The 27,828-nt window shown below is 40.0% G+C and overlaps 1 protein-coding gene and 1 non-coding gene across 3 annotated transcripts in view; one reads left to right on the forward strand and one right to left on the reverse strand.

Annotated features, from left to right (window-relative positions):
- Positions 1–775: 775 nt before the first annotated feature.
- UGDH (UDP-glucose 6-dehydrogenase) overlaps positions 776–27,828 on the forward strand; it is a 42,943-nt gene continuing 15,890 nt past the window's right edge. The window contains exons 1-11 of one of the 2 annotated variants that reach the window (XM_070397767.1): positions 776–944; positions 9,306–9,474; positions 15,923–16,024; positions 18,315–18,515; positions 18,627–18,824; positions 19,527–19,674; positions 22,447–22,541; positions 24,460–24,590; positions 25,210–25,343; positions 25,878–25,969; positions 26,081–26,191. In XM_070397767.1, the coding sequence (XP_070253868.1) occupies positions 9,313–9,474; positions 15,923–16,024; positions 18,315–18,515; positions 18,627–18,824; positions 19,527–19,674; positions 22,447–22,541; positions 24,460–24,590; positions 25,210–25,343; positions 25,878–25,969; positions 26,081–26,191 (1,374 nt within the window). In that variant the 5' untranslated portion in view covers positions 776–944; positions 9,306–9,312. Of the gene's footprint in view, positions 945–9,305; positions 9,475–15,922; positions 16,025–18,314; positions 18,516–18,626; positions 18,825–19,526; positions 19,675–22,446; positions 22,542–24,459; positions 24,591–25,209; positions 25,344–25,877; positions 25,970–26,080; positions 26,192–27,828 lie in introns of those variants that run through there. The other variant, XM_070397760.1, reaches the window with a different exon arrangement.
- LOC139001425 (U11 spliceosomal RNA) lies at positions 10,403–10,536 on the reverse strand. Its single transcript, XR_011470012.1, has one exon. It is a non-coding gene; the product is annotated as a U11 spliceosomal RNA (small nuclear RNA).

Below are 27,828 nucleotides of genomic sequence, written 5' to 3' on the forward strand. Positions count from 1 at the left end.
AAACACCTCTGAAGGGCGTGGGTGTCCCGCTTCTCCTCCCAAGGGATCCGGGCGGGGGCGCGAAGCGGTCCAGTCACGACAGGACTCAGCATCCTCCAGACGTCAGGCATCTCCTTCCCAGAAGCGGCGGGTCCGACCGGATCTGACTCAACCTTAGGCCGCAAGCCCGCAGGGTGAGGCGGCCCCAGGGGCCTGGAGGGCGTGGGAGGGGAGTCAGCCGCCGGCCCCGTCCGACCGGCCCCGTCTGACCCGCAGTCCAGCGGGCCAAAGACAAGGCCGGCCCTCCGGGCTCCTGGGGAGACCGGAAGGGGGGCCCGGACCTTCCGGTCCCCTCGGGCTGCCGCGAGACCAGTCTCCCCCTTCTCCCCCCTCGTAACCCCGGAGCATGGCGGGCCTGGTGCGCATGCGGCAGCACCTCGGCGCGGACCGTTAGCCAGCACCCGGTGACCGGGAGGGAAGCGGGGCGCAACCGTGACCCCAGTGCCTCTGACAACCAAGGCGGTGACGCGCCAGGGCCCCAGCCCCGCAGTCAGAGAGGACCGCTGCGCACGCAGCTCCGCCCAGAGCTGTTCGCGGCAGGGGCGGGGCCGCCTACCTGGCCAGAGAGGATTGGCCCAGGCTCGACCGGGGCGTGGCCTGATCCTCCCAGCGGCGACTGGCCCCGCCCCGCCCCTGGACCCCGCAGGAAATAGGGGCGGGCCCCCGGCCTGGTGTGGCGGGAGGAGGAGCAGGCTTGCGGCGGAGAAAGGAGTCCAGGAGGGCCTGGCAACGGGGGAATGAAGCCTCCGCCTTCTCGGGCAGAAGCCTTTAAATACGGGCCCAGGCCCGGGACTCTCGTTGCAGTGAGAGGAGACCTGGCGGAGCGGCTGCAGTGTGGCCCAGAGGGAGGAGTTGTCCGCGCCGCGGGGACAGGAGCGGAAGCCGCGCTCGGTGCTTGGAAGAGGGTAAGCGCCTTCCCGGGATGGCTCTCCGCCCCGTCGGGATGCTCCGGGGTCCCGGCGGCGTGTGCAGGGAGCGGGGCGGGGGTGTGCGCGCTGCCCCAGGTCCCTCCCAGCGCTCAGTCCCGGGCTTTCTGTCTCCAGACCCCCGTCTCCTCCTCTAGGCTCTGGGCGGGAATCGCCTTTTGGATCTGCTGCCCTGGGGATGGTATTGCTTGGGCTTTTTATCCCAGACTCGCGAGTCTTCCCGTCGCATCTCTGTCTGCTTTTTCTCACTTTCTGAGTTGAAATAAAGGAGATTTCCCCGGCCGCTCAGAAAGCCGAACGCCCCCCGAAGGAAGCGGTCCTCTGCTTAGGGACCCCATTTTGGCCTCAGAATCACGCCTGGTCTTTTGTTTGTGTGAAGTCTGCTTACCTGGGGGCTGCTGCTTTCTTCACTCCATTGGCTCTTCTTAAGAAACCAACGAGAAAACGAAGCCAGAAAGCCCTTTGGAGGGCGAAATCCGAAGGCATTCTATTGTGGCATCTGTATGGGCTGTCCTGGAATGCATTGTTGCCGCTACACCATATCCATGGTTTTTATTTCATGTCAGGGGAGGCCTGTCGTGGGTGCTTTAGGAGATCATGTTTGCGTGAGACCTTGATAAATTATACCTCTTCTATAGGAAGATAATTGAGTAGGGTTGAGAATTCTGGAATCGAGAAAAGAGGGATTCACTGGTAGGGAGCTTTTTATGGATATATGTACAGAGGAGGGCTGTCCATCGACTGCCCTCAAAGACACAGAGTCTTTGAGTTTCTTCAAGTCCCCTAAGAAATAGAGAACAGTAGTCTGGTCTGTTTCTTCGGGGGGGGGGGGGGGGGGGTGTGTCTGCAAATGAAAGAGCTTACTGTCTGCTCTGAGATGTGCTTGTTAGTACTCAGCAGCTAGTTAAAGGTAAGTGGTAGACAATCCTGATTGGGAGGATCCCACGTCTTCTCTGACCGCTGTACTTCTTTTCTCTAACATAAAATCTACAGCTAAGCCCTAACCGGTTTGGCTCAGTGGATAGAGCGTCGGCCTGCGGACTCAAGAGTCCCAGGTTCGATTCCGGCCAAGGGCATGTACCTTGGTTGAGGCACATCTCCAGTAGGGGTGTGCAGGAGGCAGCTGATCGATGTTTCTCTCTCATGGATGTTTCTAACTCTCTATCCCTCTCCCTTCCTCTCTGTAAAAAAAATCAATAAAATATATATTAAAAAAAAATCTACAGCTAAGAAGCATATTCCATCCAGTCTCTCACTATTTCCACAGCTAAAGAAACCCTTTAGATCTAACATTAGCACTCTCTCACTGATTAGTACTTTTCCTGGGTCAGGCATCTGTTAGGATATAACTTTTGAAAATGACTAAAATGATTTGTGAAGTTGATATATCCAGCTATAGTCAGTCCATTGCTTTGTGCAGAGTATACTGAAGAGGGGGGAGGGGAGGGATTATATTTAGTTTAGATTGTGATAGGACCTTCCCTATCTGTTAGCCACGTATTCTAGGTAGAAATATTGACCTCAATTTGTAAAATTTTAAATGAAGAGTGGTTTTGGAGTCGCCTGGTTTGTTGTAACTTTCCCAAAATACACAGGTAAAAAACTCATTTCAAACTGACTTATAAAGCAAACATGCCCATTTCCCTGACAGCCCAGTAGGGAGGGTCAGAAGGTACATAAAAGTAGAAGTAGGAAATGGAATCAGAAGACATCTGTGTTGGGGAAAGTATATAGCTAACACTGTATCCATATTAAAGCATATTGAAAATTTTATTGAAATTTCCAAAGATAATTTATTTGGATTTGCACAGATTGTACATCTAACTTCTTCCGTAATTTTCCCATTGTCTTTTACAGCCATACTTCTTATGAAATAGCAATGCAGGGGCCCCAGAAACATATGTAATTCTATAATACAAGTCCACCTGCTATCAGTCGTTTACTCCATCTGTTGTACGTGAGACAAGCTGAAAACAGCTTTGCAATCAAGGTAGTTAAGAAATAACTGGGAAGACATACTGAAGTTCTATCTAAAGAGGAGAAGATGATAGGATTCTGGGCAATCTCTGCAAAAATACTATGATCAGCCATCTAAGCTAAAGATATTAAAATAATAGTCTTCATTTATAAGGTAGACCCTCATGGAGAGTTACTCATTCATTCAATTAATATATATTGAGAGCCTACTGTTCTAGGTATCGAGGCGAATAGCAACAGGTAAGCACTGGGAGTACCTTATTAAACTATGAACTTCTTTTTTTTTTTTAATATATTTTATTGATTTTTTACAGAGAGGAAGGGAGAGAGATAAAGAGTTAGAAACATCGATGAGAGAGAAACATCGATCAGCTGCCTCCTGCACATCTTCCACTGGGGATGTACCCGCAACCCAGGTACATGCCCTTGACCGGAATCGAACCTGGGACCTTTCAGTCCGCAGGCCGACGCTCTATCCACTGAGCCAAACCGGTTTCGGCAAACTATGAACTTCTTGAGCTCAAGTTGCCTCATGTACATATTCAATCCATATTTTTATTATTATTATTATTATTATTTGCTTTTATTAGCATTTATTTTATGCTGAATTTACTCCCTGGCCATAAGTTTTTGTTTCTTCTGGGTTATCTTTTTCTTCTGTGCAACCTCCTCTTCTCGTTTAGGAATACTGCTCTTTTTCAGTGGGATCATCTCCATGTGGCAGGGAGAGCTCCTGTGTGGGTTAGTCTGCCCCTGAGATCTGTAAGTTCTGTGCTGCATCTTAGGAACTTCGTTCACCTGGATGTGCTCAATGACCAGAGAATCTACATCTAAACCCTCAAGTTCAGCATTACTGTCTGCATTTTTAAGCATGTGCAGCCAGCACCTGTTTTGCTTGAGTTTGAGGGCATAGGATTCCCTATTAACCTCTGAACTATGGGATTAAGTGGTAACCCAAAGAAATCATCTGGTCCAAAAGTACTTTGAGATGACACTTTTTACGTATTCTAGATTTATTGGTTTTACTTAGAGAGAGAGGTTGGCTAGCTGTCCAGTAAGGGTGTTACAGTGTAGTAGTTCTTCAGGTTCATTACAGTTCAGGACTTGATCTTCAGCCTTTCATATCTGGAAGGTAGTACCGCCCCCCCTCCCCACCTCCATGAAGTTAATGAGGCTTTAAATGTTAACTTATGATGATTAAGCTCATAAGAGACTGATGAATAAACTAGAATGGAACTTTGCTATCACAGTAGAGAAATTTTATTCCAGTGCCTAGAATACTTGTGTCTCAAATCCAGGTCATCACTTTCTAGTATTATGGTTCCTGGAAATCTGAATTCGTAAGGTAGCATAGAATCAGAACAAAGAATCTTGGGGGAATATGCCATCCAAGCATTGGGAAAGCCTGTTTTTGCTGTATTCTCTGGAATCAGAATACTTCTGACTTCCAGATTCTGTGTACTCTTATGTAGACAGGACTGAAATAAACAATGTCATTCTTGTTCTTAACTCCTTCTTTCCAGACTGATCATTCCCTTTGTGTGTCCCCCCCCCCACACACACACCACCCCCTTTTTTTGTGTGTAATTATTAGATTTTAGCTACATTAATGCCATTGATTCTTAGGTTACTTTCGCCATGTTACCGTAAGTTATTAAGTTGTAGTCTCATGGATTGTTATGGCCATGCTTTCCTGAGAGAGGCATTCAAGACCCACTTTCAATTCATTTCCATTCTAGGAGACAGTTATTGCTGCTCACTACTTCTTAACATCCACTTTTTTGTCCAGCGAGACAGATCTCACTTCTTTGGACTCATTTCTCTCAGTAAGTCCTTATTTATTCTCTTCTTCTCATCTGGAATGTCCTCCCCCACTAATCTTTACTTTTTATATCCTACTCATTCTTTAGGTCAAGCTTAGATTTTACATTTGCCTTGATGTAGATGCCTTATTATTTTGACTACCCCCCCCCCCCTCCCGCCCCATAGACTTTAACACTCATTTTGTCATTTATTGTTTATACTGCCTTGCATAATTTAGCCATGTTATCTGGGTGCAACTAGCAACTTTTCAACTTTTAAGTCAGCTTAAAAGTCATTTTCTCAGAGAGTCCTTCTTTAACTACCCTATCTAATGAGGTCCTTTCTCCACAGACAGCTTTTCCCTCCCTCCCTGTCTCCTACATGATTATTTCCTTTATATGGAACTAGAGGCCCAGTGCATGAATTTGTGCACCCGTGGGGTTCCTCTGCCTGGCCTGCAGGATCAGGCCGAAACTGGCTCTCCGACATCCCCCATCCATTCATGGCCATGGATTGCGAGAGGGCGCAGGCCAGGCCGATGGACCCCACCAGTGCATGATCGGGGCTGGGGAGGGACCGGGGGAGGGCTCCAGGGTGTGTCCAGCCCGACTCACTCAGTCCCGATCGGTAGGACACCAGCAGCAAGCTAACCTACCAATCGGAGCATCTGCCCCCGGTGGTCAGTGCACATCATAGCGAGCTATTGAGCAACCTTAGCATATCATTAGCATATTATGCTTTGATTGGTTGACCAGATGACCAGACACTTAGCATATTAGGCGTTTGTTATATAGGATGTGTCACAACTGCCATTATTTCGTCTGTGTGCTCTCCTAGAATATAGCCATATTAAAGTAGGAACTGTATCTGTCATGTTCACTACTAGTATTATGTATCCACAGTACATAGACCAGTAGTGGTTGTTACATAGTAGGGTGTTTAATGTCTTTCAATTGAATCATTCCCTAGAATAAATTGTTAAATACCAGAGTGTCAGGTCCTGTATCCCTCTATGGCCAAATTCTCTGCTATGCCTACACAGTAGACCCTTACATTGGAAATATTAATTTTTCATGACGATGAAGATGGGAATAGGCCTGAACTAAGTTGAAGCAATTTTTAAAAAATATATATTTTTATTGATTTCAGAGAGGAAGGGAGAGGGAGAGAGAGATAGAAACATCAATGATGAGAGAGAATCATTGATGGGCTGCCTCTTGCAAGCTCCCTACTGATGATGGAGCCCACAACCCGAGCATGTGTGCCCTTGACCGGAATCGAATCCGGGGCCCTTCAGTCTGCAGGCTGACGCTCTATCCACTGAGCAAAACCGGCTAGGGCTTGAAGCAATTTTTTTGAAAACAGATGCTGAGCCTTTTCTATTGTAGAGGTGGGAAGAGCAGCAGCGAATGCTGGAGACACATCTATGGTAAACCTGCTCCAGAGTCAGAAGTCCCTTTCCCACAGGTGGGACCTTTAGCCAGTTAGCTACCCCAATGCAGCCTTTTCCTCCCATGTAGTTTTTCTTTCTCCTGGTGTATAGGGCACTTGAGGCATGGACAATGGTAAAGAGCAGAACTGAAAAGTAGAAGGGTGAAGAAATGAAAGATGGATGGTTGCCAAAAGTAAATTTTGAATTTTTGCTGAGGTGAATCTTGTAATCCTAAATGTTTAATAAGAATATCAATTAAAATATTTTTAATTGAGCCAAAACCGGTTTGGCTCAGTGGATAGAGCGTCGGCCTGCGGACCGAGAGGTCCCAGGTTCGATTCCGGTCAAGGGCATGTACCTGGGTTGCGGGCACATCCCCAGTGGGAGATGTGCAGGAGGCAGCTGATCAGTGTTTCTCTCTCATCGATGTTTCTAACTCTCTATCTCTCTCCCTTCCTCTCTGTAAAAAATCAATAAAATATATTTAAAAAAAAAAAAAAAAATATTTTTAATTGATTTCAGAGAGGAAGGAAGAGAGAGAGAGAGAACTAGAGACATCGGTGATGATAGAGAATCATTGATTGGCTGCTTCCTGCACACCCCACTCTGGGGATCAGCCCACAACCCGGCATGTGCCCTGCCCAAGAATCGAACCATGACCTCCTGGCTCATAGATCGATGCTCAACCACTGAGCCATGCCAGCTGGGCAAGAATATCATATTTTTATGGCTTCACATGATAGGAAACTAAGTGTTAATCCACTTAGATTATTAAGGAGAGAATCTACCAGATTTGGCATTGTAAGTACATCCACACAATGGAATACAGTATAACTTTTTTTAAAAAGTAAGAGAGAGGAGAGGAAATGGATAGGACTTCAGAATGCACTAAGTGGAAAATAAAACAAATGTTGATAGTGTATATGGTATTCTATCATTTGAATTTAGGAAGAAAAGATGATGAGAATTTCCTATATATTTACTTGAGTTAAAAATACTGGAAGGATACACAAAATTCTAATAAAGGAGTTGCTTGTGGGAACAAAGTAGATAGGGATGGGGTAGTCATGAGACTTAGAGTATATACAGTAGGTCCTCGGGTTTCGTGGAGATCCGTTCCTACGGCGAGACGTAACTCGATTTTCGAAGTAAGTCGGAACTCACCTACATAAGCACCTACGTCACTCACATGGAGTACACACACAGCAGTAATGAAGTGAAACAGTAAAAAAAATTTAAAAGAAATATAATTCCTGACCTTGTGGTAAATAAATAATAAAAAAAACATAAAGCACATATGTACATATGTCAAAATGACGGAACTTTTTTTTTTTTTATAAATAAATGGGAGATGGCGACATAACCACGAAACGAGAGGTATGTCAAGTCCGACATAACCCGAGGACTGTCTGTACCTTGTTATATGGATTTAATTTTTGAACCATATGAATGCATTACCTATTCAAAACAAAAAACAAATTTAAAAAATATTTTTGTATGTATATCACTAAGAGTATTGCTTTCTGCTCATATTTATTGTTTTACTAAAATTCTGTTTCTTTATACAGTTTTAAAAAGTCATTAGAGATTAGACTCTATGACAATGGTTCTCAACCTTGGCTGCACATTAGAATCACCTGGGAATCTTTTTAAAATCCTGATTTCTGGACCTCATCCTCTGGAAATCTGTTTCTTTGTTATGGGGTGGGTCCACAACATTAGTAACAAAGAAACAGAATTTCCGGAGGATGAGGCCCAGAAATCAGGATTTTAAAAAGATTCCCAGGTGATTCCAATGTGCAGCCAAGGTTGAGAACCACTGCTCTATGAGTTGATATCTGCTAATTATGACCACTAACGATCAATTTATAAACCAGGGTTAATTGTTAATAATACAAACCAGGATACTTTTATGGTTTGGTCAGCTCATTCGTTTCCAGTAGGGAAATCTACCCAGAGAACCAGTGAAGATTAGGGATATATTTGGCAGGCATTGTAATGAGATCAGCCTTCCCTGATCCATGTAGGAGTATACTAAAAAGTTACTGAATTCTCTGATTATCATTTTTCTTTACTTTGGAATCCATGAATTAGATGTCTGCGGTCTTGACAAGGAGTAAAATTCTGAGAATTTGATCAGTTTGACAGTTTTTGTTCTCACTATAATGAATAAACTGACTTTCTTATGTATAAATTAGTCTTTTGTAATTTTGATTAGTGTAAATCAATTTAACTAATGGTTTTTGAAAATCTGTCAAGCCCTTGCTGGTGTTATTCAGTGGTTAGAGCATCAGCCTGTGCACGGAAGGGTTGTTAGTTCAATTCCTGGTGGTCAAGGGCAGATTCAATCCTCGGCCCATTGGGGCATATGTGGGAGGCAAGCAATCGATGTGTCTTTCTCACATCAATGTTTCTCTCTCTCTCTCTCTCTCTCTGTCCCTCCCTCCCTTCTATTCTCTCTAAAAAGCAATGGAAAAATACCCTCGGGTGAGGATTAAAAAAAAAATCTGTGTTACAGCTTTGGTTACTACAGAAATTTCTTTCCTTTAACTACCTCATGGTTTCTGATTAAATTTGAAATTGAGTTTAAGATCATCGTCAAATACCTAAAAGGAAACTGAAGCCAAACTGGGTAGAGAGTATAATCTCAGAGGCCAATTCTGGACGGCAGAACTAATCTTACTATCACTGTGTTTGTCTAAACCGGTCTCAAGGCTGACCTTTGTATACCAGCATTTATTTAAGCAGGAATTACACTGGTATTTCACCCTTGAACTTTACCTCCGCAATCAAAGTTGTTCTAGTGTATTAAGAGGCCTAAGTAAGGTTTTATTTTGCTTCTTGACTTTCTAAATATTGGGTCATTATAATCTTTGTGGCTCTTCTCCAGTAATAGCAGTTATTGTAATTTTTTCTTTATGCTTCATACTAGTGCAGCTGAGAACAGGTTTGGTCATCCAATTGGAATGTTATTTTTTATCACTATTTTCATAATTCTTAATGAGTGTGAATGTAGGAAATCTTTCCAGATATGGCACCTTGACAATTTTTATTGTGTGATGAATAAGCAAAGTTATTTTAAATTTTCTGTTTTCAATAGTAGAACAGTCTTACTGTTTCTCTTCTAGTACAGTCATGTTTGAAATTAAGAAGATCTGTTGCATCGGTGCGGGCTATGTTGGAGGACCCACGTGTAGTGTCATAGCTCAGATGTGCCCTGAAATCAAGGTAACGGTTGTTGATGTCAATGAATCAAGAATCAATGCATGGAACTCTCCTACGCTGCCTATTTATGAGGTAAACCATATTGTACAACTCTTTGTTCTTTGTTTTCTTACTTGTTTTGTGAAATAACTTACTATTGATGTAAAAAATCTATGATCGAAACTGATAGGAAATTAAATTTAAAAATTTAGATATACAGTGTTGTGGACATTATAATTACAATTATGTCAAGTATGACCAGGAAAATGACTGGAAAGAAGTAAATTAGAATATTAATAATGGTTGTATTAGTGCAGTGAGTTTATGGGTAATTTTTTTCTCTACTTTCTAATTTTACTATGACTACCATAACATTATAGTAAAATTAAAAAGTGGTATTTAGGAAATACAAAACTATGGATGTTTATAATATTAATTCACATATAAGTCTGTTACAGTTCTTGGATTATTGTACTTATATCAGGTAAATCTTGGATTGGTGAATGGTGCCTTTCATATTTAGTGTTTAGTATCACAAGTTTGTTTAATTGGAATTTCAAAATTTCTGAATTTAGAGAATTTATAGTTAAGAAAATATGCTTTTAACTATTTTATTAAGCTCTCTGCATCCCTTTTTAAACATTATTTCATTGTAAATGAATTCATGATAATGATTTTGAAGCCCAACAGGGAAGCATTTGAAAATTTGATGGTAGCATTTTCTATTCAGTATTTTTATATATAAATACTAGGGGAACAATAAAGAAAAAATGGCAATAAATATGTACCTATCAGTAACCACTTTAAATATCAATGGCTTAAATGCTCCAATCAAAAGACATACGGAAGTTAAATGGATAAGAAAACAAGACCCATATATAATGCTGTCTGTAAGAGACCCACCTCAGAACTAAAGACATACACAGACTAAAAGCAAAGGGCTGGAAAAAGATATATGTTTTATTTCTTGATTTTATTTCATTTATTTATTTATTTATTTGTTTATTTATTTATTTTTTGCCGGGGGGCCGGGACCAACGATCACCAGCTGCCCAAGTACCAAAAAACTATGCTTCCGAAATCTCTTGATGTCGATTCCGCACGTAGAGCAATCAAGCTGCTCTACGTGTGCCACTCACGACAGAAGCCCTTTTTTATTATTTCTTGATTTTAGAGAGAGGCAGGGAGAGAGAGAGGAAAAAGAGAGAGAAAGAAACATCGATTTGTTATTCTACTAATTTATGTACTCATTGGTTGCTTCTTGTATGTGCCCTGACCAGGGACTGGGATTGGGCCCTGCAACCTTGGCATATCGGGATGATACTGTAACCAACTGAGCTACCTAGCCAGGGCAGAAAAAGATATTTCATGCAAATAAACAATACTTATATCAGACAAAATAGACTTTATAATGAAGACTATAATAAGAGACAAAGAAAGACATTACATAATGATAAAGGGATTAATCGAACAAGAGGATATAACCATTGTAAACATTTATGTCCCCAACATAGAAGCACCTAATTATATAAAGCAAATCATGATTGTAGGTATAGGAGGAAATGCCATAGAGAAGCAATGAAGAATTTCAGAGAAGGTAAACCAAATACCAGAAGAGTTTTTTTTGTTTTGTTTTTTAATTTATTTTTATTGATTTCAGAGAGGAAGGTAGAGGGAGAGAGAGATAGAAACATCAGTGACGAGAGAGAATCATTGATCGGCTGCCTCCTGCATGCCCCCTACTGGGGACCGAGCCCGCAACCCAGGCATGTGCCCTGACCGGAATCGAACCCGGGACCCTTCAGGCTGCAGGCCAACACTCTGTCCACTGAGCCAAACCAGCCAGGGCATACCAGAAGAGTTTTAATAGTGCAGATGCCATAGAGATGTATGTCTTGGTTATGAGTGACTAACACAGTGAAGAGCACATAGTAAGTGTTCAATAAATGTTTGCTGAATCAATTGGTAAGCTTCAACTATAACAAATGCAGGAGAAATAAGGGCTGAGACATATTCATTAAATTTTGTATAATGGAGGGGATTATAACTTTTGCAAGAATAATTACAAATGATAGCTTGAGGGTGAAAGTGTAGAAAAAAAGGTAAGACTCTTTAATTTAGAAGGGGGTGGTCACTGAAGAGGGGCACAGGGTAAATGCAATGATTTTATTTATATTTGATGATCGAGCTCGTTAATAAACTAAAGTAGACAAATCACATAGAGAAGGAATAGTCAAAAGCGTAAGAAGAAAGGGCTAAATGATGGAATAATGTAGACAGAGCAGAAGGATGGGATCAAAAGCACAAATGGAGGGATTAGCCTTAAAAATTTCTTCTTGGAGACTGAAGGGAAGCAAACAAGGATGGAGAAACATATAGACCAGTGATGGTGAACCTTTTGAGCTCGGCGTGCCAGCATTTTGAAAAACCCTAACTTAACTGTGGTGCCGTGTCACATATAGAAATTTTTTGATATTTGCAACCATAGTAAAACAAAGATTTATATTTTTGATATTTATTTTATATATTTAAATGCCATTTAACAAAGAAAAATCAACCAAAAAAATTAGTTCGCGTGTCAGAGGTTCGCCATCACTGATATAGACAGTTTTGTTGGTGGGGACCTGAAATAAAGATGACTGACATTGGTAATCTTAATTGTCTGGAATTGAGAGGTGAAATATTCTGAAGAAGATAAAAGGGATAGTGTTGGATCAAGGATTGTGAATAGTAAAGAGCAGTACAGGTGCTCCTCGTTTTATGAATGGGGTTACATCCAGATAAACCTTTATAAGTTAGAACTATTATAAATCAAAAATGCATTTAATATACCTAATGTATTGAACACCATAACTTAGCAAAACCTAATTTAAACGTGTTCAGAACACTTACATTAGCTTATAGTTGGACCGTTATCTTGAGTTCTATCTCAAGAGCAATTGCCTTCCTTTTCTCACCAGAAACAGTAACCACAGATGTTTCGTAGACTTGATGGGATGCAAAACACAATATCCAAAAAACACTGGCGAACACGTTACACTGTAGAGCAGGGGTCCTCAAACTTTTTAAACGGGGCCAGTTCACTGTCCCTCAGACCGTTGGAGGGCCGGACTATAGTTTAAAAAAAAACTATGAACAATTTCCTATGCACACTGCACATACCTTATTTTGAAGTAAAAAAACAAAACGGGAACAAATACAATATTTGTATTTGCATGTGGTCCGTGGGCCGTAGTTTGAGGACCCCTGCAGAGTATCTCTCATGGTCACTGCTGCTGAGCAGTGTATTGCTACCTTGGGAAGACATCAAAGTTCGAAGTACAGTTTCTACTGAATGCATATCGCTTTTGCATCATTGTTCAGTCAAAAAGTTGTAAGGTGAAGTCCTGGCCAGGTAGCTCTGTTGGTTATAGCATTGTACGATAAGCCAGGGTTGTGTGTTTGAACCCTGGTCAGGGCGCATACAAAAATCAACCAATGAATGCATAAATAAGTGGACCAACAAATCAGTGTTTCTCTCTTTCTCTTTCTCTCTCTCTCTAAAAAAAAAGACTTATCAGGCCACAATGAAAACCCAACGAAATATACTTAAATTTGAGTTTAAGTTTACTGTGGTTCTTTCTAATCTTAAAGGCTTATATTTTATGGGTCAAAACTATATTAATAAACAAGTAGTCATTTTGTATTCCATGAGAAATAGTAATGATTTCTAATGTAAAATGTAGTACTAAGTTACTTAAGTTTTTACTCAGAAAATAATGTGGCAGATACTGTTAATATTTTGCAATTAAAACATTCTGTTTTGTGTTACCATATTTATTGAATAGTCTGCCTTTTTTGTTAACATTGTTCATCAAAATAATTTAATAACTACTTTTTAAATTTAATGTTTTATTGATTCTGTAATTTGATAAAGATTATAACTACTTTTTATTTTTATTGATTTCAGAGAGGAAGGGAGAAGGAGAGAGAGAGATAGAAACATCAATGATGAGAGAATCATTGACCAGCTGCCTCCTGCACAACCCCTCCTGGGGATGGAGCCCACAACCCAGACATGTGCCCTTGACTAGAATCGAAGCCAGGACCCTTCAGGCTGCAGGCCGATGCTCTATCCACTGAGCCAAACCAGCTAAGGCATTAATAACTACTTTTTAAAAAACAAAATGAATAATTTGCTTTTCTTTTTCTGAGTAAAATTAAAGATAATTTTACCCTGTGAAAGGATTTGAGTTTTTTTCATAAAAAGTATTATATAAATTCTAATTAGTAATTATGATAATTACATAATGACTCTAATAAGAGGTAGAACCTATATTATTAATTGCTTCTGCATCACTTCTGAAGACCTACAAATATCTCATTGGTTTTAGCAGAGTAATGTAATTGTTAATTTTGAGGTCTTACTGAAGCTTAGTATAAATTCTGCATTGCCTTAGCTGGTTTGGCTTAGTGGGTAGAACATCGGTCCGTAGACAGAAGGGGCGCAGGTTCGATTCTGGTCAAGGTCACATACCTCGGTTGCTTACTCAATCCCTGGCCCCAGTCAGGAGGCAACCAATCGATGTGTCTCTCCTCTTACATCGATGCTTCTCTCTCTCTGTCTCTCCTCCTTCCTTCTACTCTGTCTGAAAAATCAATGTAAAAATATTCTTGGGTGAGGATTAACAAATAAACAAACAAAAAGCCCTGGCCCATGTGGCTCAATTGGTTGAGCATCATCCTGTGCACTGAAAGGTTGCTGGTTTGATTCCCAGTCAGGGCACATACCCAGTTGTAGGTTCAGTCCTCAGTCTGGGTGTGTACCAGAGGCAACCGATCCATGTGTCTTTCTCGAATTGATATTTCTCTCTCTCTCTCTCTCTTTCTTTCTTCCTCTCTCTCTCTCTCTCTCTCTTTCTCTTTCTCCCCCTCCCATCCCTGAGTGCGTGTTCTGCCTTCCTCTCTCTCTCTAAAGTCAATTAAAAAAACATATTAAAGAAATTCTGCATTGCCCTAATTTTAAGTTAATTTAAATACAGTATTAGGAGATTATACATAGGACTGAATTAAATTCCTCTGCAAAATCCCATAACCTTTTAGTCTGATTTTCCAGAATCTAGTCAAAATAACCAAGGAAACATTACTATGATTGATTACACTATATTCATGGTTCTAGTGGTTCATGTATTTTGCTGGTCCTAGTATATATTTTAGTCAAACTAATGGAAATTGAATTTACATTTAATACTTCCTCTAATTGCTTATGTTCAAAAGCCTCCAAACCATGAAGAAAAATAAATTGCTTCTGGATATAACTCTAAACCCGAAGCCCTGAAGTGGCTTTTTACTTTGCTATATACACAGATAGTTTTATAAACATCCATAATATTGTGGGCATTGTTTGAACCTCTCCGCCAAGAAAAGTAAACGTCAGTGGTTTAGGTCTTTTTTTTTCTTTTCTTTTTTATTATGGAAAATTTCAAATGTATTAAAAGCAGAGAGAATAGGGTAATGAATCCCCATATGCCCATCACCCTGTTTCAACAACTTATCAACATGGCCCAGTCCCCTCTCCCAAATACCACCTTCATGATTATTTATAATTTCATCTATACTTATTTCATTATGTATCTCTAAAAATAATTGTTTTTTAAATGTAAGCACATCTCCATTATTACTGATAAAATTTTAAACAATTTCTTAATATCAAGAATTTTTATACATGTTCTTCCTCCCATAGTTTATTTGAATCAGGGTGCAAGTAAGATCCAGACATCCCAACAGATTCGTGTCACCTAAGTGTCTTTCAAGACCACAATATTTTAATCTCTCTTTCTCTCTCGGTTTTTCTCTTTATTTATTGAAGAAACCAAGTTGTTTATCCTGTAGAAATTTTCAGTCTGGATTTTGCTTATTGGACTGGTCTGATCAGATTTAGTTCTGATTTTTTTTGCGGGGAGGGGCAGGAATACTTGTTAGGTGGTGCAGCACAGCTTAATATTCTTAACGTTACTATATCTCCTGTTAAACTATGAGAAAAGTAACAATTCTCATTAGAAGTGTTTCTTACAGTATGACTTAGAAAAAAATATATTAATGTATGTGTAAATAGTGACTTTCACAACCAGTTGTATGGCCTAAATTCTTGGGAGTAAAAACCTATATTATATTCATAATGATAACGTGAAATCAAATGTTTGCTTGAACTCACAGAAGACATTGAATTTCCTGATAATTGTCTTGATACTCAGAGTTAACTATTAACTCTTATGAAATAATCTGGCACATGGTAAACAATGACAAAGCATTAAAATAAGCTGCTGCTTTAATTGTGGGAGGTTTAATTTGCTTTACTGAATAATGTTAAATAATGTACACTTTATGGCCTTTGGTGTATGATCTTTGATTTTTGTACACAGGTGTTATTTGAGAGCGAGTCTAGACCTTTAACTTATAATATAAACTTCTCTTTCTTTAACACATGTAATTCTATACTCTTAAGTTATCTCATATAACTGGTAAATAGTATGTACAGCTCCTTTTCTTTTTTTCTTTTTAGCCAGGACTAAAAGAAGTGGTAGAAGCCTGTCGAGGAAAAAATCTATTTTTTTCTACCAATATTGATGATGCCATTAAAGAAGCTGATCTTGTATTTATTTCTGTAAGTATTTCCCTTTGTTGTGTGTGTTTTAATGTATTCTTGTCTGTACGGACGTTTCATTTTATTTTAGTAGTAAATGCATTGTAGTAAGCCACAGCATTGCTTAGGATAGCATTATCCAGTTGAATTTTGGTTGTCACTGACTTTGTCCAAAACCTTGTCAAACCCTATAATCATTTGGTCAAATATGTCATTAGATCATTGAACAAATAAATTCAGAGAAAGTTCTAGTTTGAGATCTATAATTAGGAAGTGCTGGTAATGTGTGAGCACATATGGTGATAGTATTTTATTTCATCATTTTTCCCCCTCTGGTTGGTGGAGGTGAGGTAAAGAGAATCAGGTAAAGTTTGCTTGCAAACTTACAGGCATCTCCTATCTAGATGAATTATGTTCCAAAACTCATTTTAAATTAATTTGGAACTTGGCATCTGTTGGTTAGGTTGTCAGGCTAGCCTACAGACACCTTCAGCTCATAGTACGGCTAAACTATTGCACCTTTGTAATTAAAAAAAATAATAGATTCAATACTTGGGAGTAAACTCTGATAATCCAGTATTTGAACCAAGGTAACTTATTTCTTGCTGTCCTGGTAACCATCTACTCACATTTTCTCTGTGTGCGGGTATAGTTATCACCAATTGGTGTCTGAGCTAGGATGTTATAGGACTCAAGACCATTAGGGCCTTACAGAATAAAGGTGAAGCCAGTGGCGTGAGTTTTGACTGGGTCCCATGAGATAATGGGAAGAAATGTCATGAGGTCCATCTACCCTCTATGCATATTGTTAGTGACTATAAGTTAAAGAAAGGGTGTTTTCTGACTGGTGAGACAGAAGCAGTACTGTGAAGGTATGTGAACTCCAGAAAAAAAGTGGTAATGAAGCCAATCTCTCTCCCTTTTGGGCCATTTTAATTACTTCAGAGCAATTGGTGTAGCTTCTATGACTCACCTACCCATCCTCTACTTAAGCTTGCAGGAGGAAAACCTTCTGATCATCTCCCATCTCTGGCATGTTCTGCCTTATCCAGTGATGGCGAACCTATGACACGTGTGTCAGAGGTGACATGCAAACTCATTTTTTTGGTTGATTTTTCTTTGTTAAATGGCATTTAAATATATAAAATAAATATCAAAAATATAAGTCTTTGTTTTACTATGGTTGCAGATATCAAAAAATTTCTATATGTGTCACAGCACCAGAGTTAAGTTAGGATTTTTCAAAATGCTGGCACGCAGAGCTCAAAAGGTTCGCCATCACTGGCCCTTATCCATTTGACAGCCATCATTTCCCTACTGTACTCTGTTGCACCGTGGCTTCATGACTTATTCTTTTCTTAAGTTGTTCTATACATACAAACAAGTTTTTCTTCCTGCTTTTCACTCCTCAACTCACTCCTCAAATTTTTACTTATTTTGGCTTGATTTCTTTATTGAGTCCCCCATTAGGTTATAAGCTTACCTTTGAAAAGAAAATTGGCACTTCTTCCTCCTGGTTGAGAAATTATTCCTGTATAGAATTTTATATTTTCAGTGTACTTCCAGTTTTTTTTCTTCTTGTACTTTCATTTTTATCAGAGTGTTATAAAACTCGTGTGTTAGATTTTAAAGAGTGTGTTATCCTGAATAGGTCATTGAGGCAAAGGCAGCCACACTTCCCCAAGGTTATGTAATAGAGCTAAGCCAAAACTAAATGCCTAGACTCTGGGCTCAAGATTTATTTTTCTTTCTGTTTGATAGTCTTTGTCTACGTAGTATTGTGTATGCTGAAAATGCTAAATGATTCTTAGCTTTAATGAGCCAAGAAGGTATTTGTGAATGATACTGTAAACATTTTTAAAAGCTATTGATATCGGTCTATAAAGAAGGATAGTTAGAAAGGAATTTAAAGACCATGATAATATATGACATACAATGAAGAGAGGAAAAAATAGAAAATTTACATTTCATTTCAGATTGTGAAGTCCGTTAGGATAAGAACTGATTCATTCATCTTTATAGCTTTAGCACTTTTTTTAGCTTGGTACTTGCCTGCCTTGGTGTCTGACACATGTATGGTAGTTCTCAACAGAAATTTATTGAATGAGTTCTCCAGAAGCTTCAAGCTATTCCTTCTGGTGATTATATTTATAAAGTGTATTGTTTTTGAGGAGCAAATGAGGATTAAAGTCAGGGCTACTGATGACAGGTAACTTCCCATTTGACTAGCTAATTGATGGTCCATGGCCTATCTTGAAATCACTGAGTATCTCACAGATAATCTGTTCTTAATCCCGGATACTTTCACCAGGTGAACACTCCGACAAAAACCTTCGGAATGGGGAAGGGCCGTGCAGCAGATCTGAAGTACATTGAAGCCTGTGCTAGACGCATTGTACAAAACTCACATGGGTACAAAATTGTGACCGAGAAAAGCACGGTTCCTGTGAGGGCAGCAGAAAGTATTCGTCAAATATTTGATGCAAACACAAAACCCAACTTGAATCTACAGGTATAAAAAAGAGGAAGCATTAGAATCTGGTTTTTCATATGTAAATATTGATGTCTTAAATTTGTGCACAGTGAATTCTAGCTTAAAACTTTCTTTGTATTGGGATTCTAGGTTCTGTCCAACCCTGAGTTCTTGGCAGAAGGAACGGCCATCAAGGACCTAAAGAACCCAGACAGAGTACTGATTGGAGGGGATGAAACCCCAGAGGGCCAGAGAGCTGTGCAGGCACTCTGCGCTGTGTATCAGCACTGGGTTCCAAAAGAAAAGATCCTCACCACTAACACTTGGTCTTCAGAACTTTCCAAACTGGTTGGTACATAGCATTCAACTCTCAATTAATTTAAGGCCTAGGATTTATTTCTCTTATAAACTGTTAGGTTACACAGCTACTTTCTTAATATTAACAAAAGGTATCCTTTTGAAGATAATATTCTTATACATTATGAAATAATTTTCACAAGGGGGATTAAACATTCCCCCTTATATAAAATACTCTGGAAAATTCTATAATTTTAATAAAATTTAAGAAAATGGAGGGTAGAATAAAAGTATTTTTTAAAGTCGCCCTAACCGGTTTGGCTCAGTGGATAGAGCATCGGCCTGCAGACTCAAGGGTCCCAGGTTCGATTCCGGTCAAGGGCATATACCTTGGTTGCGGGCACATCCCCAATGGGGAGTGTGCAGGGGGCAGCTGATTGATTTTTCTCTCTCATCGATGTTTGTAATTCTCTATCCCTCTCCCTTCCTCTCTGTAAAAAATCAATAAAACATATATTTTTTTTAAAAGTATTTTTTAAAGTCATTCCCTTCTTTTACCCTCTTTCACAATCATCTTCTTTTTCTAATTAAGACATTTTCCCTTACCAACCTATCTATTGACTCCTCAAATTGAGCCCATCAGTAACTTTTATATCTCCCTCAGTAATTTGCATCAACACAATGAAATATAATCCAGATGTATAAAATTGCTGTTTTAGCTTATCATAGTTTTCCTTTTCTTATTTTTTTAAGGCAGCAAATGCTTTTCTTGCCCAGAGAATCAGCAGCATTAACTCTATAAGTGCCCTCTGCGAAGCAACAGGAGCTGATGTAGAAGAGGTGGCAACAGCCATTGGAATGGACCAGAGAATTGGAAATAAGTTTCTGAAAGCCAGTGTTGGTAAGCTGAAAATTTCAGTACATAAAGTGGGTTCATTTAGCTGGGTCTCTAAATTTAAGGAAGTCTCGCCCAGCTGGCGTGGCTCAGTGGTTGAGCGTCGACCTATGAACCAGGAGGTCATGGTTTGATTCCAAGTCAGGGCACATGCCTGGATTGCGGGCTCAATCCCCCGTAGAGGAGCAGGAGGCAGCCGATCGAGGATTCTCATCATTGGTGTTTCTCTCTCTTCCTCCCCCTCTCTGAAATCAATAAAAATCTATTAAAAAAAAATACATTTAAGGAAGTCTTTGTTTAACTTAATGCCCTTAAAATAATCATTCCATTGTACATGTAGCCTTCAGCCTATCAGGAACTTATTTTTTTTTTTATAATGTATTTTTATTGATTTCAGAGAGGAAGGGAGAGAGAGATAGAAACATTGATGTTGAGAGAGAATCATTGATCAGCTGCCTCCTGCACACCCCTTGCTGGGGTTCGAGCCCACAACCCAGGCATGTGCCCTTGACGGGAATCAAACCCGGGACCCTTCAGTCTGCAGGCCAACACTATCCACTGAGCCAAACCAGCCAGGGCTATGAGGGACTTTTTAAGTGAGGTAACAGTTACTTATGTGGTTTAATAATTATTGACCGATTAGTAGGATAAACATACTTCAGTGTCTTAGAAGGAATAAATTAGTATTTAGTAAGAACATTTAAGAAGAACAAGTTTGGGAGACGACATAAAAAAACCTCAAGTAATATCCAAAGCAAGTAGCAAAAATTTGCTATCATTTGCTCTTCTTATGAATATACTTTTAGAAATCTGGCTTTGATCTTCATTATTTCCAGATTCTGTATTTATGAGTTACCTTACTCACTAAAGTTTATTTCTAACTTCCTAATCAATCCTTGGGGTGCTTTGTGGTCATTTGCAGAAATGAACAGAGAAGCAAAAAATTTGAGTCACCTGACATACATTCCCAGCTAGAGCTGAATAAGGCAGTGCTCTTGCCTTCCTGTTTCAGCTTTCATACTACAAACATGCACTGTTTTTGTGGTTTATTAAGTTCCAAGGGTTTTGCATTTTTGTGCTTCTTGGTTATGGTTTCACTGTTTATAATGCATCCAGGAGAAAATACATGTGGTTAAGCTTCATTCCTGCATGAGTGATAGTGCTAATGGCTGTGAGTTCAATGTTAATGAATCAATAATATGTATTAAATAAGGTGTCTCTAAACAGAAACACATAAAACAAGATTATTGATTGATTGGTTGATGAAAATGTGACCAGAAGCTCATAGGAACTTAACCCTGTATTTCATCTAGGAGCAGTGCTACAGTATTTGCTAATTCAGCAATCTGTAGAACATAACTACCAAGTAAAATGAGAACTGATTTGATTGTATTTTTGGATATAAGTAAATAAGGTTGATGTAAAAGTAAACAGAGCCTCTTTAAAAAAATTTTTTTTTGTAATCCTCACCTGAGAATATTTTTTCCAATGATTTTTAGAGAGAATGGAAGGGAGAGGGAGAGAGGGGATGTGGGGGGGTGGGGAGGGGGTGGAGAAAGATCGATGTGAGAAAGACACATTGACCAGCTACCTTCTGCACGAGAGCCGGGGATCAAACCTGCAACCAGGTATGTGCCCTTGACTGGGAATTGAACCCACTACCTGTAGCCCCACTGGCCAGGGCGTAAACAGAGCCTTTTACACATTGGTCCATAGGGCAGCCTTTCTTGTATTTCCGGGACCTTATGCCATTTTCCAATACTGGTTTCCCTGGCTTTGTGTATCTTTTTGATATTTTCTTCTAGCTACCATTTAATAAAGATAACTACAATTTACTGAAGCCATATTGTGCACCAACTTCAGAACCAGCACTTTATATATCTCATTATTAATCCTTACAACCTGTTACAAAGGTGCTGGTATTTTCTTTATGGAGGTAATTGAGGTTCAGGGACATTTTGCAACTTGCTCAAAGTCATACAGCTACTGAGTGGCTAGGCGTTTCTGACTCCAGAGCTCATGCCATCCCTCACTGTATACGGCATTGCACTAGAATAGGGGTGGGCAAAATATGGCCTTCAGGCCAAATCTGGCCCAGTTTATTTTTGTAAATAAAGTTTTATTGGAACATAGCCCCAACCATTTTATTACATATAGTCTATGATTGTTTCTGAGCTCCAAAGGCAGAGTTGAAGAGTTATGTCAGAGCGCTGGGTGGTACTTCTCAGTGGTTAGAGCATCAGCCTGCAGACTGAAGAGTCACGAGTTCCATTCCTGTTCAATGGCATGTGCAGGAGGCAACCAACCCATATGTCTCTCACTTTGATATTTCTCTCTCTCTGTCTCTCCCTCTTCCTTCCATTCTCTCTAAAAATCAATGGAAATAATATTGTCGGGTGAGGATTAACAACAAAAGAAAGTTGTGCCAGAGACTGTATGGCCTACAAAGATTTAAATATTTGCTACTGGCTCATCAAAGTTTGCCACTCTGTCTGTGCTAAAGTTAGATATGTGGGGCAGTTAGATAGACGACTGAGAAAAAAAAGAAAATGAAAACAATAAAACTTTAGCTAGAAAATTATTTGGGGTTTATTTATAGAATTGATTAGTTGCCAGCAAGTTTCACACAATTGGTAAACCCACTAATTTTCCAGTATTCAAATTTTAGTATTTAAAATCCCAGCATAGGTCCTCTGATTTAGTATGACAAATTTGTCACGATTCAGTTTTGTGGTATCCTGAATGAAAATATTGTCATTTTCTTTTTTCTTTCTCTAGGTTTTGGTGGGAGCTGCTTTCAAAAGGATGTTCTGAATTTGGTTTATCTTTGTGAGGCTCTGAATCTGCCTGAAGTAGCTCATTATTGGCAACAGGTATTGATCTTTATAGTCAACAACTTTTATGATTAACTTCTAATTAAAAATGTCACTTTTTGTGAAATGTTTTTGATAGGATTTATTTATTCCAGGAACTCAACTATTATTATATTCAATTTTAAAATTTTAGGTTTATTTACTGGGTTTCAGTGTTTTTGTCTCTTGCTAATCAACTGTGATAGAAGTTTCTGATAAAGGAGTATTTCTTCTAATTTCATAACTAAATTTGCTCCTAGAGTAAAGCAAGAACTTACTCTAAATTGTAATTATTTATCATTAAATGCATAAAATCAAAATAAAGGAAGGACCTGTATTATAATGATTTCATGTGGTTTGCATAGGCTAATATTTGTCTTGTCCCTTTGAGGTAAAATTAGAGACGTTCTCAAATTGGAAATAGAGTTAACATTTATTGAGTCCTTACTCTGCCAGATTCTCTCTCTTTTTTTAAAAAAAAATATATATATTTTTAATTTATTTTAGAGAGGAAGGGAGAGAGAGAGAGAAACATTAATGATGAGCGAGAACCATTGATCAGTTGCCTCCTGCACACCCCACACTGGGGATCTAGCTTGCAACACCAGGCATGTGCCCTGACCAGAAATTGAATCTGTGACCTCATAGTTCATAGGTCAAGCTCAACCACTGAGCCACAACAGCCAGGCCAGACTCTCTTTTTTTTTTTTTTTTTTTAATATATTTTATTGATTTCTTACAGAGAGGAAGGGAGAGGGATAGAGAGTCAGAAACATCGATGAGAGAGAAACATCGATCAGCTGCCTCCTGTACATCTCCCACTGGGGATGTGCCCGCAACCAAGGTACATGCCCTTGACCGGAATCGAACCCGGGACCCTTCAGTCCGCAGGCCGACACTCTATCCACTGAGCCAAACCGGTTTTGGCGAGACTCTCTTTTTTAAGTGCTTTGCTTAGTTCTCATTTATACTATTAGTCTTAATAGTATCCTTCATTTGTAATGAGGAAATTGAAACTTACAGATGTTAACTAATTTATCCAAGATACCAGCCAGTATATGTACCTTTCCCAAATATTTTTCCCCCCAAGTTTGTAGTTTTTCAGATTTCAGCAGTGGGTAGGAATGTAAGGAAATACACATTTTAAAAGATGGAAATGTATACTCAATCCCACATGATAGCTTTATCTTACTGTCCATTGCGGGGCAAATGCAGATAAAGGCTTGCTTTTCCAACACTTTGGGCTCATTTCCCGTTCTCAGGATACAGCTCCTTGAAGCTTAGAGCCTTAACCGCCCCCCCCCCCCCCCCAAAGTAGTCTCTTTCCTTACATTCATTTGGTCACCAACATGAAGTCTTGTTTATAAACTTTTAGGAGAGAAACAATTAGGTGATCAGAGACTTTGACCCATAACATTTAGTTAAAAACTGCCAAATGTTGATGGTGTTATAGTTCATCCAGAGGCAGCTGTAACTCTGTACAGTGTTTGACAGTCCTCTGTCCACTTTCTATTCACACATAATTGTGGTGAGGGGTGGGAGTAAGCATATGAGGAAGTACTTTGAGATTTGATTGCTTACAGCCCTGCTTCCACAGGGTTTGGAGAAGTTAGCTAATGAGAACACTGCTTCTATGTGGTTATTTAGGCTGGCCTCATAGCTGGACCTCAAATGCTGTGTTCTCCATCTTTACATCCATCCCAGCCTGATGCATGGAAAGATAAGCCAAATGAAAAATACAAATTTTAGTATGGCTTTAAGGACTGGGGAGGGAGGTTTTGTTTTTTTAATCTGTAGATACTAAAGCGGTTGGCTAATCTTTGTCTCCTGTTGATTTATAAGCCTTGGATTCATACAATAGTATGCATCATAAAACTAAGCAGTGTATGGCTCAAGCGGTACCTCTTTAATCGTTGCATAATTGTACATGTAATTTCAGGTTATAGATATAAATGACTACCAGAGGAGGAGGTTTGCTTCCCGGATTATAGATGGTCTGTTTAATACAGTGACTGATAAGAAGATAGCTATTTTGGGGTTTGCATTCAAAAAGGACACTGGTGATACAAGGTATTAGTTCTTTAAACCATTTCAATCCCTTTGAGAGTGTTAACTCCTTATCTTATCCTGGTGTTTGACTGGTGGATGAGTGTGTAAAACACCTGTATGTATACAGCATAAAGAATAAAAATAAAGTGAACATCCATATCTTCACGAGATATAGAATCTTACCTGTACAGAGTGGGCAAAAGTAGGTTTACAGTTGTTCATATGGAAAATAATACAATAATTAATGAATATAATATGGGGGGTAGGGGAATTGAGTAAAACAGAAAAAACAACTCATAGACACAGACAACAGTGTGGTAATTGCCAGAGGGAAAGGCAGTGGAGAGAGGTGCATTGACAGTTTAGGGGGGGTAAATGATAGACGAAGACTTGACTTGGGGTGGTAAACACAGAGTACAATGTACAGTAATGTGTTGTAGAATTGTGCACTTGAAACCAGTATAATTTTGTTAACCAGTTGTCGCCCCAATAAATTCATTAAAAAGGAAAAAATATAAGAATAAACTCTGTTTCTTGTATTCACAATTGTAAACTTTTGCCCCGCCCTGTATATTAAATGCCTAAGGTATTAGAATATATGCCATTTAAAAGCTTAACAACACTGGGTTTTTTTCATCAGAGAATCTTCTAGTATATATATTAGCAAATATCTGATGGACGAAGGTGCACACCTCCATATATATGACCCAAAAGTGCCAAGGGAACAAATAGTGGTGGATCTGTCTCATCCAGGAGTTTCAGAGGATGATCAAGGTAAGGCTTTGAGTCTCATGAATCACTTTGAGTATTGGTTGGCCTGTTTCACCATCATTTCTCTAATGAAACCCTTAGGCCCTGGCCAGTTTGCTAAGTGGTTAGAGCAGGTTCTATTCCTGATCAAGGGTGTGTTCCTTGGTTGCAGGTTTGATCCCCATCCCTGGTCGGGGGCTCCTGCAGGAGGCATTTGATGTGTCTCTTATCTCTATCTCTATCTCTATCTCTCTTTCTCCCTCTCCCTTCCTCCCTCCCCCTCCCCTCCCTCCTCCCTCCCCCTCCCCTCCCTCCTCCCTTACACACTCTCTAAAAATCAGTGATTTTTCCTACATATTCCATAAAGCCCCAGAGGCTCCAAGCAGATGCTTCTGGGGGCACCCCTGGGGTGCTTCATGGCCACCTCATTCCCCTCACTCACACTTCAGCCGGACCATTCCATTTCTTTCAGGCCCTCAACTCCTCCTGCAATCCTAGTGTTAAAATGCACAGTTTCAAATAACTCCTTTCCTATTGCCAATTTTTTTTTTGTTATAGTGTCCCAACTTGTGACCATTTCTAAGGATCCATATGAAGCGTGTGATGGTGCCCATGCTGTTGTTATTTGCACCGAGTGGGACATGTTTAAGGTGAGGTGGCGAAATGGCATTGGGGAAAATTGTAGAGGTGTTCTAGTACCAGTTGGGGTTGAATATGTGCTCATGCGTGTATTCTAACTGCTCCTTTGGTTGTCTCTATAGGAATTAGATTATGAACGTATTCACAAAAAAATGCTGAAGCCAGCCTTCATCTTCGACGGACGGCGTGTCCTGGATGGGCTCCACCATGAACTGCAAACCATTGGCTTCCAGGTAATCATGGCCTAGACTGGTGTTATGTTGTTTGGCCATTTGCTTTCCAATGGTGTTACATTTTAGTATTTTAATATTTTCTCATTTACAATACCATGACTCTAGGGCAGTTCTCCAGGAAGTGTCTATGGGATTTTTGTAACTATTCTATTCCCTCCTTAAATTTATGATCTAGCCTTAGCCAGTTTGGCTCAATGGATAGAGCATCAGCCTGAGGACTGAAGGGTTCAGGTTCAATTCCAGTCAAGGGCACATGCCCAGGTTTCGGGCTCAATCCCCAGTGGGGGGCGTGCAGGAGGCAGCCAATCAATGATTCTCTGTCATCATTGATGCTTCTATCCCTCTCTCTCCCTTTCTCTTCCTCTCTGAAATAAATAAAAATATATTTTTAAAAAATGTATGATCTAAAGGTCATTCAATCTTGGTCTCCCTTACATAGTAGCTAGATAAAGTTATTAGTTGCCTATCATATAGGGACAAAATATGCCCTGCCTGACCTTGTATCATAAAGATCATGAAAAGATATAAAAAAAATTTTTCCTGTAACTGCCAAGCCTGCTTTGCTAAACTGTCTGCAGCACACTGACTCCTCAGTGGCCAGGTCTTTCATTCCTACACAAATGACTGGAAAACCGCAGAATGCAGTGTAGTTGCCACGTGTTGGTATAGGATCCTATGCCTTCTGAATTCTGAAACTGTCCCAGTGCTGAGAGAGGGCTGAAGGAGACGAGGGAGCTTCAGTCCTGGCCCTCTGCTTCTTTAGTTTGTCACTTAACTGTGGAATGCTTAGAGAGCTGACAGAAACCTCTGCCCAGAACAGAACGTTCATATGTTGCATTGATTTCAGTTCCACCAGGCGTCCTAAGATTAGTAAGAAGGAGCCACTTTCTGTTTCCTCACAGCAGTGTATAGGGGGCAGGAGGCCAGGTGGTGGGGCGGGGGGCAGGGGGGTGTAAAGAAATGTGCCAGGAGATTGCTGTCAGCATAGGCCCCTAGCAGAGGGGAAGCGGACAGAGTTCAGAGTTGGCTGTGTGCTGAGAAGGCCTCATCTCCTGTTAAAATATCAGATCTGGTTCTCTTAACCTTCACCGAATTGTTGAAGCTCTTTCTTATTTAGAATTGTGTTCGTTTCGCATTCATGAGAGATTCACTTGCAGCAAGAATCAGATGGCAGCCTCATCTGTTAACATTTCATCAAGGACCTTGGGATTCTTCTCTCCCACCCCTCCTTACTGAGTAACAACATGACTTCCCAGTCCTTACTGAAGTCAGCAGTGTTATTTTTTAAAGATTATTTGCAAGGCATAGACAGACTTTCTCTCATTCCTGTTGAACTCATGTAAGGGAGAAGATGTGTAAAGGGTATCTATTTCAAATGAGTTTTAGTTCTTATAAGTTAACTTTTCCTAGTAAGCATTTTATTTTATTTACTTATTTTTAAATATATTTTTATTGATTTCAGAGAGGAAGGGAGAGGGAGAGAGAGACAGAAACATTAATGATAATGCCTCCTGCACGCCCCCCACTGGGGATTGAGCCAGCAACCCGGGCATGTGCCCCCGACTGGGATCGAACCTGGGACCCTTCAGTCCGCAGGCTGATGCTCTATCCACTGAGCCAAACCAGCCAGGGCTCCT

Source organism: Myotis yumanensis, unplaced genomic scaffold (genome assembly GCF_028538775.1).
Source record: "Myotis yumanensis isolate MYYU_CA2020_CCGP unplaced genomic scaffold, mMyoYum1.0.hap1 SCAF_1, whole genome shotgun sequence".
Classification (NCBI taxonomy): domain Eukaryota; kingdom Metazoa; phylum Chordata; class Mammalia; order Chiroptera; family Vespertilionidae; genus Myotis; species Myotis yumanensis.